Source organism: Trachemys scripta, chromosome 3 (assembly GCF_013100865.1).
Source record: "Trachemys scripta elegans isolate TJP31775 chromosome 3, CAS_Tse_1.0, whole genome shotgun sequence".
Taxonomy (NCBI): domain Eukaryota; kingdom Metazoa; phylum Chordata; order Testudines; family Emydidae; genus Trachemys; species Trachemys scripta.
The window spans coordinates 196,459,654-196,475,123 of NC_048300.1; the positions used below are offsets into that span (position 1 = coordinate 196,459,654).

Sequence of the window (15,470 nt, forward strand, 5' to 3'; positions counted from 1 at the left end):
ACTTGGACTGAGGTTAGATGGGAATAGGAGACAGACTTGTTGAAAGTCTCTGGGTAAGGATAAAAGGGGTAAAAGCCAAGGGTGGTGTCGTGGTAGGGGGGTCTACTACAGACCACCTAACCAAGAAGAAGAGGTGGATGAGGGTTTTTGAAACAACTAACAAAATCATCCAAAGCACAGGACTTGGTGGTGTTGGGGGGACTTCAACTACCCAGACATCTGTTGAGAAAATAACACAGCAGGGCACAGATTGTCCAACAAGTTCTTGGAATGTATTGGAGACAATTTTTTATTTCAGAAGGTGGAGAAAGCTACTAGGGGAGAGGCTGTTCTAGATTTGATTTTGACAACTAGGAAGGAACTGGTTGAGAATTTGAAAGTGGAAGGCAGCTTGGGTGAAAGTGATCATGAAATGGTCGAGTTCATGATTCTAAGGAATGGTAGGAGGGAGAACAGCACAATAAAGACAATGGATTTCAAGAAGGCAGACTTTAGCAAACTCAGGGAGTTGGTAGGTAAGAGCCCATGAGAAGCAAGTCTAAGGGGAAAAACAATTGAAGACAATTGGCAGTTTTTCAAAGAGACATTATTAAGGGCACAAGAGCAAACTATCCCACTGTGTAGGAAAGATAGGAAGTATGGTACGAGACCACCCTGGCTTAACCAGGAGATGTTAAATGATCTAAAAATCAGAAAAAGAGTCCTACAAAAAGTGGAAACTAGGTCAAATTACAAAGGATGAATATAAACAACTAACACAAGTATGTAGGGACAAAATTATAAAGGCCAAGGCACAGAACGAGATCAAACTAGCTAGAGACATAAAGGGTAACAAGAAAACATTCTACAAATAAATTAGAAGCAAGAGGAAGACCACAAACAGGGTAGGCCCATTATTCAATGAGGGGGTGGGGGGGAAACAATAACAGAAAATGTGGAAATGGCAGAAGTACTTAATGACTTCTTTGTTTTGGTTTTCACCAAGAAGGTTCGTGGTGATTGAACATCTAACATAGTGAATGCTAGTGATAATAAGGTAGGATCAGAGGCTAAAATAGGGAAAGAACAAGTTAAAAATTGCTTAGATAAGTTAGATGTCTTCAAGTCACCAGGGCCTGATGAAATGCATCCTAGAATACTCAAGGAGCTGACTGAGGAGATATCTGAGCCATTAGCAATTATCTTTGAAAAGTCATGGAAGACGGGAGAGATTCCAGAAGACTGGAAAAGGGCAAATATAGTGCCAATCTATAAAAAGGGAAATAAGGACAACCTGGGGAATTACAGACCAGACAGCTTAACTTCTGTACCCCAAAAGATAATGGAGCAAATAATTAAGCAATCAATTTGCAAACATCTATAAGATAATAAGGTGATAAATAACAGTGTGGATTTCTTCAGAACAAATCATGTCAAACCAGCCTGATAGCTTTCTTTGACAGGGTAACAAGCCTTGTGGATGGGCGGAAGAAGTAGGCGTGGTATATCTTGACTTTAGTAAAGCTTTTGATACTATCTCGTATGACCTTCTCATAAACAAACTAGAGAAATGCAACCTAGATGGAGCATAAGGTGGGTGCATAACTGGTTGGAAAACTATTCCCAGAGAGTAGTTATCAGTGGTTCACAGTCATGCTGGAAGGGCATAATGAGTGGGGTCCCGCATGGATCCAGGGCCGGCTTTAGCAAGAGCGGGGCCCAATTCCTGGGGGCGGGGCTTGCCGCAAGCCCCGCCCCCAGGAATTGAGCCGCGCTCCGGCCGGGGTCGCTGAGCTTGGGTCCGTCCCTGAGCCGCTTGGCGGCCAAAGCCGAGCAGAGCCGCGGGGGCTGGGCCGGGGGGGGCAGAGCCTCACTGCGCTGCGCCGCGGGGGCCAGGCCGGACCCGAGCTGAGCCGCGCTGCAGGGGCCGGGCTGGACCCGAACCGAGCCGTGCCGCGGGGGCCGGGCTGGAGCCAAGCCGGGCCGGAGCCACTGGGGCTGGCGCGCTCGGCCAGAACCGGGGCCGGACTGGGCCGCACCTCCCCGGAGCCCTTCTCGTGCCTCCCGCCACCCCAGCTTACCTGGTGCTGCCTGCCCGCCCCTGCTTCTTTTCAGACTTCCCGCGAACCTCTGATTCGCGGGAAGCAGGGAGGAGGAGGAGCAGGGGGCGGAGCATTCAGGGGAGGGGAGGAGGGGGAAGTGAGCTGGGGGCGGGGTGGAGAGCTGCGGTGCGGGGCCCTCTTAGCGCGGGGCCCAATTCAGCCGAATCGGCTGAATCGGCCTAAAGCCGGCCCTGCATGGATCAGTTCTGGGTCTGGTTCTGTTCAATATCGTCATCCATAATTTAGATAATGGCATAGAGAGTATACTTATAAAGTTTGCGGATGATACCATGCTGGGAAGGGTTGCAAGTGCTTTGTAGGATAGAATTAACGTTCAAAATGATCTGGACAAACTGGAGAAATGGTCTGAAGTAAATAGGATGAAATGCAATAAGGACAAATGCAAAATACTCCACTTAGGACGGAACAATCAGTTGCACACATACAAAATGGGAAATGACTGCCTAGGAAGGAGTACTGCAGAAAGGGATCTGAGGGTCATAGTGGATCACAAGCTAAATATGATTCAACAGTGTAACCCTGTAGGAAAAAAAGCAAACATCTTTCTGGGATGTATTAGCAGGAGTGTTGTAAGCAAGACATGAGAAGTAATTCTTTCGCTCTGCTCTGCGCTGACTAGGCCTCAACAGGAGTATTGTGTCCAGTTCTGGGTGCCACATTTCAGGAAAGATGTGGACAAATTGGAGAAAGTCCAGAGAAGAGCAACAAAAATGATTAAAGGTCTACAACACATGACCTATGAGGGAAGATTGAAAAAATTGGTTTTGTTTCATCTAGAGAAGAGAAGAGAGAGAGGGGACATGATAAAAGTTTTCAAGTACATAAAAAGTTGTTATGAGGAGGAGAGAGAAAAATTGTCCTCCTTAACCTCTGAGGACAGAACAAGAAGCAATGGGCTTAAATTGCAGCAAGGGAGGTGTAGGTTGGACATTAGGAAAAATTTCCTAACTGTCAGGGTGGCTAAACACTGGAATAAATTGCCTAGGAAGGTTGTGGAATCTCCATCATTGGAGATTTTTAAGAGCAGGTTAGACAAACACCTGTCAGGGATGGTCTAGATAATACATAGTCCTGCCATGAGTGCAGGGGACTGGACTAGATGACCTCTCAAGGTCCCTTCCAGTCCCATGATTCTATGATTCTAAGTCTATTACACCAGGGATATGTTTGGCCCAAAGCATTTATAGAACCGTAGATATCGCTGGTGCCTTGATTCACAAATAGACCTGATCAGATTTTGCTAACTGTAAACTTTTAAGACTGCGATTTTCTTCCTTTCTCGTAACTTACATTTTAAATCCCAGTTCCAGGGCTGTCTAGGAGGAGCCATTCTACTATTAGGAATGATTTCTCCCATTAACGCATTGTAAGTAGGTATAAAGCAGAACCGCTTTAGGAGAAAACTTGCTGATGTGGGGCCAGATTTATGATTATTAATTATTATTTGTCTTGCAGCAATGCCTATAGACCTTGACTAGCTCAGGGTCCCATTGTGCCAGGCATTGTACAAACATATACTAAATGACAGTCCCTGCTCTGAAATGCTTAGAGCAGAGAAGCTTGCTGGCTGCTCCAGCATGACTGCATTGGCCAGGGGGAGAAGGTGCAGGGAACATCTTTCTTCCCTTAGCAGTTCTGTGCGGGCAGCTGTGCTGCCTGGGCCTGATTCTCCTCTCACTTACTCCAGCCAGACTCCCTTATAATCCAGAGGTCAGTGGAGTCACACTGGTGTGAGAAGACAAGGTAGGCTCCCTGAGTGCAAAAGGGGGTGGCCAGTGTAACACACAGGGCTGTGTGTTAAGTGTCCTCCTGTGTGCCTGACCCACGGAGGGTGCAAGTAAAGCCGGGCTCTTTCTCTCGAGCTGTAGAGACTCATGCTGCTAGCTCTGGAGGTCCCCATTTCCGTCCCCAGTGTGATAAGATGGTGGCTGTCACATCAGCTGCACTCAGTGTTCCTGAGGGGCAAGGTCCTGTGCTCCAGCAAGTGGCATCAAGTCTGTGCTGCGGAGGGAGGGGATGCAAATGCTACACCTGTTCTAGTTTAGCAATTCCCACGGGGAGGATGCGCCCCCATTCTCTGGAGGCATCATATCAACTCATGCCCTGCAAAGAGCCCCCAGGGAAGCCAGTGGGAATTTCCTCCTGTGAATTGAGGGTTCCAAATCTGTTGGTCTCATTGAGTCTCCTCCCGACAGCCAGATCTGTTCCCTTTGTCGAGGAGCTGGTGCAAGAGGCTCGCATGCTGAGCTACTCCCGATTTGCACTAGTGTACGTGGGAGGAGAATGAGGCTTCTGCTGTCTGTTCTCATCTCTGTCACTGAGTAGCTGTGTCCCCCTCAGGCAGCCCACTTCCCTGGGGTTCAGCTTCCCCAGGTGTAAAATGGGGATTAATATACCTATCTCCCAGAGGCGCTAGGAAGCTTAATCCCTCCATAGTGCTGAGCGGATTATAACTACCAAGAAAGAATTCATGCTTGTAAAGCACTTTGAGGCTTTGGGAGGAAAAGTGCTAGGTAAGTATAAAGCATTATTCTTAAACATACCACTCAGGACACGTTTAAATAAAACAGTTCAAAACAGAGTCCTTCAATAGCTAAGCAACTGCTGTTTCCTCAGGTTTCAGTCTCATTTCTTTGGATCCAGTCCTGCTCTCTGAAGAACCTAACTAGAGTAGATCACACATCAGTGGCAAAATCTGAGGCCCGAATTCTCAAAGGTATTAAGGCTCCTAACTCCCTCTGAAATCAATGGAAGTGAGGTACCTAAATACCTTTGAGGATCTGGGCCTGACTCACTTCAGTGGGAACGGGAGGTAATTCGCTATGTGTAGATATTGATATTTTTATCTGCTCTTCAGTTAGTTCCTGTAATACCCCGTATCCAGACATTCAGACTGTCCACACAGCGCACCGTACAGCAGCACAGGGAAGTGTTTTTTCACACCCCGGCCTGACAAAAGTGGTAGTGTAGACAGTCTTAGTTTCTGCACTTTATAAATACTGGGTCAGTTTTCTCAAGATTCTGGTTTCTGTTCCTAAAGCATTCTCTTGCACTTGCAACTTTCCATCATCACTGTCTGATGTCTGTGCTCTATACTTTGTGCTATTGCATTTTGTCAGAGCGAGCAGCCCTGAGCACCCTAGCTGTTAATACTGAGGAGTCACTGTGCTCACGTCACAGTTTATAAAATAGGACAGCCTCAGATGAAAGCAGTACCAGAAAGTCAGGCGTCCAGAAAGCGTCCTAGAGATAATCTTTTGTAGATATGGGCAACAAATAGCCGCTGGAATAAGCAGATTCTGATGAGCATTTTTTTTTTTTTTTTACCAAGTTGGAAGAATGATTCCCAAGTAATGAGAACCGGAGAACCCATATGTTCCAACCTACAAAGGAGATTAACTGTAAGATCACTAAGGCTGACAGGCATTTATTATTCTTGTGCAGGTTATTTTCCTAGCTCAATTATGTCCTTTATTGTACTGGTGCCTCATACAGTTGCTATAGTTAAAGTTTGTCAGCCTTTGTCTTAGAAATGCCATTTTCCAGGGCTTTATAATACAGCCTCAAGAGTTCCATTTCAGCATGGCCATGATTTTACCTTTGTTTTATTTTTGGAGCTGTTACAGAATCAGTGAAGTGGTGGGCAAATATCTGAACAAACCTGAGGGTTTTTTTGGGAAGGCTTTGAGCTCCTGCCATGACATAGTCCCCACTGGATGTTCTCCATTCCTGAGGGTGGCCCTAGTCTGCACCCCTGAGTCTGGGAGGCACAAGCCCCGAGCCCATCCACCAGCACAGGGATGAAATTCTCCCCAGTAGTGTCAATGGGAGTTTTTGATACCAACATCAGCAGCAGCAGGATATGGGGTGGGGAACGTGCACACACATCGCCTGAGGTGGGCTGATTGCAGCTTAGAGGACCTAAGGTTATATCTACAGCTGGCAGCTACCAGAGATCTTCCTTTAGGTCAAGCAAAATGTTCACAAAGACATCTTGAGCAAACAGAATTCTTGTAAGGACTGAATCTACCCTATAACCACCTGTTTTACCAGCCTCTGGACTGGAATAGGATTTGACTCTCTATGGTCCTTATGCAGGGATCTGTGGCCACTAGAGGCCCTCTGGCCATCCACTGACTCCCTCTCCACCCCTGGTCTGCTCCCAGGTCCTTCCTCTACCCTGGCCTATAAGGAGCTGGTACAAAACTCTACTGTGCTGGGCCCAGCAGATGCAGAATTCCCAAACACTTTCTACAGCTGCCATCATGGTAACATCTGAGTGCCTCACACACATGAATGAGTTTATCCTCCCAACAATCCTATGACTACTTGCTTCACCACAACACTAGCCATCCGCCTCTTGTACAACTGCAAAAGTACTGCTGTATTGAGAGTCTGCCGCAGCCCCTGTACACAGGGTTAGTATCCTCTCTAGTCTCTCTGCTTCAGTTTCCCAGTGTGTCAAGTTGGGATAATATTACACTTCCTCACAGGGGTGTGTGAGTTTTCATCAGTTAATGATTGTAAAGCAGCTGCTGAAGAAGGCTATAGAAATGCCAACTATTACTATTAAATACGATAGTTGTTGTTTGTAAAAACGCTTGGAAGATGAAAAGCACCATCTAGACCAGGGGGCTGTTCAGCACGGCATTACTGTATTAAGTATCAGAGGGGTAGCCGTGTTAGTCTGAATCTGTAAAAAGCGACAGAGAGTCCTCTGGCACCTTTAAGACTAACAGAAGTATTGGGAGCATAAGCTTTTGTGGGTAAGAACCTCACTTCTTCAGATGCAAGACTGTATTGTAACTCTGTTGAAATCAGTGAAGTCATGCAGTGGTGAATCAAGCCTTGCGAGCGTTATCAATACGTAAATACATTACAGCAATCGGGGGAGAGGGGAATTTACACCAGACTAAATCAGTAATAACTCTAGTGAAGTCAATGGAGTTACATCAGTGTAACGAGATCAGAATAAGGCTCCATATCTTTTTGTTCTGATTCTCTCAAAGGCACTGGCACATTCTCTCAAAGGCACATGTTAAGAACGGAGGGTAGCCCTTATAGATTGTGTTAGATGTTCTGGGACCTGTAGATCAAAAATGGACCGTTTACTTCTCGGGGAAGTCTGCACCAAAAAATTAAAAATTCTGTGCAAATATTTTAAAATTCTGCATATTTTATTTGTCAGAATAACACAAAATAATCATGCCGGTTTCAATTATTTTGGTAATTTATTTCAAAATACCTGTCAGCAAGTATGTCTGTAACAATAGAGACAACATAAAAGATTCAGGAAATGTTTTTTGACCAATAGATTCCTTACTAGGCATATTAATACAGAACTTTGAGTAATAATATGTTCAAACTACAATGCAGAAACATATTTCCCGCACCCCTCAGAAGCAGTGCAAAGGCTTGGGGGAGTCGGGGTAATGGAGGAGCTGAGGAGGGGGGAAGTAATTGCTGGGAGTGAACTGTGGAGGGAGAAGTATGGAACAGTTTTTGGGGGGAGGAGGAGGGATGGTTAAGGAGTTGAGGAGCCTCCCCCAGGGAGATCATGGCTGCCCCTAACCTCTCCCATTCAGTCAGGCACATCTGCCCATGTCCCCATGTGTCCTTGCATCCCCACTCTCCATTCAGCCAGGCATATCTGCACATGTCCCCATGTGGCCCGGCACCCTCACTCAGCGAGGCATAGCTGCCCCTGTCTTCATGTATTCCTGCATCCCCACTCAGCCACCCCGATTCCCCCCCCATCCTCATGTGTCCCTGCACTCCCTCTTCCCCCCCATCCCCATGTGTCCTTGCATCCCCACTCCCCATTCAGTCCCTGGCTCAATGTTATCACCCCACTAGCTTCTGTGCCCTTGTCCCAGTCTGTCCCCTGCACTAGCCCTTCTGAACCCCAGTCTGTGTGACCCCCCCCAGCAGCCTGTTTTGCCCCACTCTGTTCATCCCCCCATATCCTGTGCCTCTTCACCTGGGCCCATGGGCAGAACGCTGTGAGGAAGGCAGCTTCTACCCCTCCCTCTCTGCGGCTGCCCTCGCTTCTGGAACCACATCAGCCCCTGGTGCAAAAGATGTAATTGCAGCATGACCCCTCTTGCAGCTTCCCTTTGCCTCCCTGTCAGAATCAATTATTCTGCGGAGGGGAGGAATCTGTGGGGGCATTAATTGTGCACTTGCGCGATGGTGCAGAATTCTCCCAGGAGTAACGTTTTGGTATTCTTGAGTCCTGGACATTCCCCAGTTTCAGTCACCAACCCACTCTTCCTCTTTCACATTATCCCAGTCTATAATCCTGCTAGCCATTGCTGATTATGACCCTGTGATGATAATGGTGTATTTTCCTTAGGCTGATGAAAGTGACAAAATTATTTATATAACCAAGTAGAAAATATCAAAAAATAATTTCTGTTTATTGTTAAGATCCTCATCATGTTCCTGTTACGCCTCTGGCGTTTAGGGCAGTGACGCAGCTCCTCCACGCCTGTCTGTTTCTGGCAAGTCTTTCAATGGTTCCCCAGTGTGCCCCAGGATTTTCACAACTCTTTGGCATGTTGTTTTCAGGTGGCCTCGTTTTTGCTCGCCTTCAGGTGTCCATCTTATTGCTACTCTGGTGATGGAATCAGTTTCCATCCGAAGCACACGACCGATCCATCTCCAACGCCTCCTGGCAATGATGGTGCTCAGATGCTCTTGGCTGCACTGTGTCAATAGATCTTGGTTTGAGATTGTAAAGATAAGGTTGGGAAATCTTGTTTAAATATACCTGTTAAAAGATTCCCATGTCAGCCAAGCCCAAAGAGAGAGGCTTATAATTCAAACCTTTTAAATTAATCCTTTGGAAAAGAAGAAAGCATGTTGAAAGAATAAATGCCCCAGGTACCAAAAGATAAGATTATAATGAAGACACATAAGATGAATGCACTGAAAGTGAATGAAACCAAAGTCTATTATACTGAACAATGAAGGTGTGGAAAGGGTTATTATATAAGAGAAAAGCAGATGGTGTTCCAGATTCAAAAGAGTAAAAAATGGGTGTTGGATACCAAAAGGAAAGAAATAATTTCAGGCCACACCCAGACTCTGTTAAAAATCAGTGGAATAGCATCCACTGGGCCTGGTCCCGAGTTTGGCCCCTTGGTTTCTTTTCAGTGGGGTGGTAGCGTTTGCTAGAGTAAATTTTGGGCAAGACCACGGTGTAATTGTTACAGTGCCATGAGTCCTGGAAACTATGGCAACAAATAAGAAAAGCTCAAGATTTGTTTGGTAACAAGTAAAAACAGCTTTGAAGCCCCCGGCTTTTGACTGTAGGGCCAAACTCCTCCCTCACATGAGTACGTGCAATGCCCATTGTCTCCAGTGGGAGATGTGAGAATATATATAATTGGGCTCATAATTTTTGTTGGGGAGCATCTGGCTCTCCCCTCCCCCACTGCTTCTACTTGCAGGCTATGACTCTTGTAAGTTTTTAATTTTTGGTCCAAAGCCTTTGGGCCTGATTCATTACTTTTTACTTCTGTTTTATACCCGTGTAACTCCATTGAAGTCAATGAAGTAACACCAGTGTAAAACTGGAGTAGCTCAGTGATGAATCAAGCCCTTTATGTTTCGGGAGTGCTTTGCCATCACTTCTGTCCTTTTAGACTCTTATCAGCAAAGTGCTTACGCATGCACTTAACTTTAAGTATGTGAGTAGTCCCACTGAAATCAATGGGACTAACTCACATGACTAAAGTTAAGCACCTGCTTAAGTGCTTTATTAGATCAGGGCCCTACAGCTTGCCCCATACTATCTGGACCGTATCACCTTAGGAAGTATTGTCCCCATTTTACAGATGCAGAACTGAGGCACAGAGTAGATGAAGTGACTTGTCCAAGCTCACATATTGAAAGCAGGTCTCCTGAGCTTCAGTCCAGTGCCCGAGCTACTAGGTCATCCTTCCTGTCCTTTTTGATACAGAGCCATGCACCCCCATAGTGAGTCCACCCATTTGGACCTTTTGGTCCCTGCAGTGTTGTCACTGCTCCCAAATGACAGCCTCCTTTACAAACCTATGGGCTCACCTCCTAAGACTCCACAGAAGGTTTTTGCAGCTGTTCAGCAGAATAATCAGTCTCATGCCAAAAACGTTAGAAATGTTATAGCCTCAGCAATCATGGCTGGTTTTTTCCCCTTTCATGCTTTAGATTCTGTTCTGTGTGAGTGGCTGCTCCACTCCCACCAATGTTCTTGAGTGACTGTTGCCTGTATTCTAAGGTGATAAGATCACAGTATTTGGGGTCAGGAATTAATTTCCCCCACGCATATTGGCAGGGAGCTGGTGACTTGAGGAAGGGACATCTTTTAGGGTCAGGTGTGCATATCCCACATGTCCAGTTTTCTGCCACTGCAGAGGCCTCGGGCAGTGGCAAATCTCAGTTCTAGCCAACTAATATAGCCAGGGCTGACGAGGGGGGGGGAAGCCGGTACAAATTACCAGGGCCCGGTGGTCTGGAAGGGGGCCTGGGGCCCGGCTTCACCCCCCTTGTCGGCCCTGTTTAGCCAGTCTGCTCTTGCTGGGGGGCCCGAAAAAATTCCAGGCCTGGCTTCCCCGGCTTCCCCCACCTCGTCGGCCCTGTTTAGCCAGTCTGCCCTTGCTGGGAGGCCCGAAAATTTTTTTTCACCGAGGCCTGAACCCGCTCTTGGTGGCCCTGATATAGCCTCAGTTCTGCAACTCATAATTTGTGTATTACTTATTTGCACAAGTAGTAACATTGAATTTCCTGGGACCAGTCATGGGAGCAAAAATTACTCTGGGTAATGCTTGCAGAATCAAACTCCTTTGTTTGTACATTTCACTCTTCTTGAAAAAGCACAGCCTAGCTTTGTGGTGTAACACGCTTTGCCTTCCTATCCCCAAGCACTCCGCGGCTGAATCACCCAGAACACAGGAGTGCAAAAACAAGGGACTGTCAGCTCATTGCAACAGCCACTGCTTACCTGCCTTTGTGTTTTTCCTTCTCTACTGGAAGAAAAACCTACTACACCTGCCATGTCCTTGTTTACATTGTCATGCTCAATCACTCACAAGGACATCGTAAGCTGTTGCATACTTTCTGGCTTCTCTTTGGGTTGATGTTTGGCAATCATTGGTCTGCTTATTTTTAACTTGAGCATTAAGCACTAAGCATTATACAACATCCACCGCAGTCATATCAAGTGACCACAGGAAAATGCAAAACCGCGTTAAATTTTCTGTACAACAGTTTGATTCTTGACAATAGTCTGCATATAATAACATCGTCGGCCATCATTGCTTCATAATGCATTTCTAAGCAAATGTTTTATTATACTAATGGTTTTTCAGTATTCTAAACAAGGAATAAACAAACGATTTGGATCAGTTTAACAAGGGCTATATTGCTAGCAGGCTGCTTCTCACGAGCTGCTTTTGAAACATTATGGGATTTCTTTCAAAGACTAAACAATCACTGTAACGGTAGGAATATATTTGTCTACTTCTAATTAATCAGAGACATTGACTCGTAAAATAAAAAGATAAAAATTGACCATTGTATATAAATTCTGTGCCTGATCTACCTTTGCACTATGGTGCCTCAGACCTCACGAAAGAAGCAAGGTTGGGCCTGGTCAGCACTTGGAAAGGAGACCGCCAAAGAATCCTGCAAGAAGTGGTGCTGGGGACTCAGTAACTGGTGCAGTTCCCTCTGAGTCAGGTCTGAGCGAATGCATCCATCTGCTGCAAAGAGATTACCACTGCCTTCTTCTGGATGAGACATAAACCACAAGTCCTGGCCACTTGTGGTAGTTAAAGCTTCCACGGCTCTTTTGATAAGACTAGGAGCACTAGCCCCGGAATCTTGGCCAAATTCTAGTCGAGGTAAATTCCATGCTGGTGATTATGTGTGTTTATTATTAAATCCCACCTGGCAGATTCAGTTCCACCCTGTTCTCTTCACTTCCTCTCCTCAGTTATGGGGCCAAGTTGCTCTGCTTTGCTAGGGCACCCAAGAGATGGTTGCACTTCATTGTTGTTGGAAAAGATCAGTCTATACCGTGCGTATTGCACAGAGTGCTGTGAGATTGAAAGGGCCTTGTGATTCTGATCTGAAAGGGGCTGTAGAAGTGCAAAGTAGTATTAGTGCTAATGCAAACTGCTGCTCGCTGCATAGGTTGAACTATAAACAGCTAAGTTTTTGCCAGCTGGAATCCTTCATAATTTAAATGAATACATTAATTCCATAAAGGAGATCAGTCTGTTTCACTACAGCCCAAATTCTGCCCTTGGATGGTTGCCCACTGATTTCAATAGGAGCCGTGCACATGTGTCTAAAGACAGAATTCGGCCCTTAAAGTGTGAGCTGTTGTGAAGACTCAATTAATGTGGGCAAGCCCCCTTTCGTGGCTATTTCTAATTGGCTTCCTTTGTCATTCATGAAAGGCTGGAATTTTTTCCACTCCACAACTAGCCCCATAAATATATGAAGTGCTCTTATTTATGTAGCTTACTACACAGATCTGTGGAATTGTAATAACAGAGCGTAGGTCACTGCTGCAGAACAAAACTATAATTGTATGTCATTTAAAAACCAAGGATACTAGATAGTTTTCTAAGGGCTCAGACATTTTTATCCCCTTTGTGGCTGTTAGGAGAACATGATCTTTCTTTTTTTCTCTTCCCAGCTGTCCCTATCTGCAGACCTTGGCTCTAGCCCAAAAGGACCAGTTCGCCCAAGTTGGGCTACTCACCAATCAACAGGGTACCCTGTTACCAAAGCAACAGCTAAGATCCTAGCTCAAAGTGCCCAGTGGAATGCTGGGATACGACCAACCCCTGTTCGAGCTCCAGTACCAAAGCTGAGTGAAAGAGGGAAGAAGGCCTTTGCAAGGATGAGCAGAAGTTCTCCATGTTAGTAAGCTGTTCCATCTCGTTCTTAAGCTATCAGAGAGACTACAGTTCTCTGAGTTTGGAGTTGGGGAGCCAAATTGATTAAGGATTGCAGGATTTGACCCTTACGTTTTTTTAAGAGAGTAACCAGTTCAGTGGATAAAGAAACCAGAGCGGGCACAGCAGAAGGCATCTGATAAGGCGCCATGTAGCATTTTCAAAGAGAAACGGCAGGTGCAGTAAATGGAAGTGGATTGACAGTGTTTATTAATGATTCCCTAGGGGAGGAGGGTATGGAGTGGAGTCCTGTGGGGATCCCTTCTGAGCTCCATACCATTCAGAGCCTTCCTTTGAGACTAGGAGCCAAGGGTGGTAATCCAGAACTTGGTGTGATCACAACCCCCTTGCTTTGTGAGGGGGAGGATTTAAATGAAATCCAATCTTGATACACTGGAGAAGGGGGTGGAATCGAGACAAACGAGAAGTGGGGCACGTAGGAAGGAATATGCAAATGCATCTATATGAACTGGAGGAGGGGCACCCCAGACTGCAGTCAAAGAATTATAGAGGTAGGTATACACTGCATATAAATCAATAATACATTGCCTATATATAAAATAGGGCCCTTATCTAACAGTGAGGTCACATGGACAGAGCCCCAGTGAGGCTCTGCATTGGTCTGCAGTCCATACATGAGAAGCTCATTGCAGGATCGGGGCCTTCAACTGTATTAATTAATTAGCATATCACACGTCCATCAAATGTGGCAATTATTCTGCTCCATTTGACACCATTCTGGCTCCTGGGGCAATACTGCACTCAGTCTTGAGTACTGCAGTTCAAAAAAGGACACAGGAAAATGGGAGTGAAAGCAGAGTTGATTCACACAGAGAAGACTCTTAGAAAATAAGCTGAGAGGGAAGGGGAAGGGGGGAACTACTGTCTCCAAACACCTACAGGCATCTTGTAAAGGAGACAGATGAATTATCCTCACTAAACTATAAGGATTTCACAAGAAATGATGAGCTGTATTAAGTGTAATTTAGGTTGATTGCTGGGCAAAACTACAGAACCCCTTGTAAAAGAGAGACAGCCAAGTTCTTCTTTACCGTTCTCATCTTCAGGGACCTCTTCTGGATCTCCGCAATCTCCTCTGTGCTTTTCTTAAGGTGAGCTGACCAACATTGGACTCAGTTCTCCAGATGAGAGTAGTTTGCCACATTCCCATGATGCAGGAAGTGCAGGCAGTAGAATTAGGGATATTTGTAACAGGACCAAAGTCTACAAAACGAGGTACCGATTTTGCAGTTTAGAAGTAATCTACACGTCCATTCAGTGACTAAACCAATCAATAGCAGCTGCTAGTCTCAGGATTTTCTCTGTATCCATTCTAGCATCCCCACTGTTTGAAGCTCAGCCTTGGCAAATTCCTCCATCGGACCATGGATCTGACGCAGAGTGAGGGAGGGACGTTTCAGTGCAATTCATCCCAGTCAAACCGGCTCATCTGCCCAGCTTTCAGAAGACGCCGATCACGTCCCCTGAGTTACCGTGAAGAACGGGTGTTACTGACATGCTCAAAGTCTCAAGGATCCAGCTCCGTTTTTTTATATCACTTGTCACAATAAGAGACTTCCCCCCCCCCCCCCCCTCATTGAACTCACTATACAATGCGGAGACCCTGCGGGAGATTTACTAGTATAGCTCTGGGCTAACTGCATTGCAGCCAGTTTACACTGAAGGTTTTTGGGGCAGGGACTATCTTTTAGTATGTATATGTACAGCACATAGCAGGGTGGGCCCTCACTATGGTTGGGATCTCCAGGTGCTACCATAATACAAATAAGTCATGCAAAACTAGGGTGAGATCAGAATTTGAATCAGTATCTTGTTTGCTATCTTGCCTTTTTGCAGTAGGTTTTCTTGTCTCTGCTGCTTTGGATGCTGATGCCTGATTCTGCTTTCACTCAGTGTTTGTCTTCACTGCAGAGTTAACTTGGGCAATTGGCACCCGGGTTAGTCTAACCCAGGTGCAAGCCGCCACACTGCAAAGCCTTACTGTCTTACTGGGTCCTCACTGGTGCTGAACTCCCATGTGTGTGTCATTAGGACTTTGGGGGCTTTGTGCTGCAGTATGCTGAGCTACGCTGATTCTTTCCCAGTGAATTGTGGGAGAATTTGTCTGTCTTTCTGGGCGCAGCGGGGATTGTGGGAAGGCACCGCAGGATTACCAGCACTGGAGTGATTTAGGCCTGGTCTACACTAGGGGAGGGGATCGGTCTAAGTTACACAACTTCAGCTACGTGAATAACATAGCTGAAGTCGACATACTTAGATCTACTCACCGCGGCGTCTTCACTGTGGTAAGTTGACAGCTGACGCTCTCCCGTCGACTCCGCCTGTGCCTCTCGCTCTGGTGGAGCACCGGAGTCGCCGGGAGAGGGCTTGGCGGTTGATTTATCGCATCTAGACT

General features: G+C 46.1%; 1 protein-coding gene across 1 annotated transcript in view; it reads left to right on the forward strand.

Moving 5' to 3' along the window:
- Positions 1-15,112, forward strand: part of FBXO16 (F-box protein 16) — a 41,511-nt gene extending 26,399 nt beyond the window's left edge. The window contains exons 8-9 of the mRNA XM_034766749.1: positions 12,793-13,018; positions 14,392-15,112. Of these exons, the coding sequence (XP_034622640.1) occupies positions 12,793-13,018; positions 14,392-14,459 (294 nt within the window). The 3' untranslated portion in view covers positions 14,460-15,112. The remainder of the gene's footprint in view (positions 1-12,792; positions 13,019-14,391) is intronic.
- The last annotated feature ends 358 nt before the right edge of the window (positions 15,113-15,470 follow it).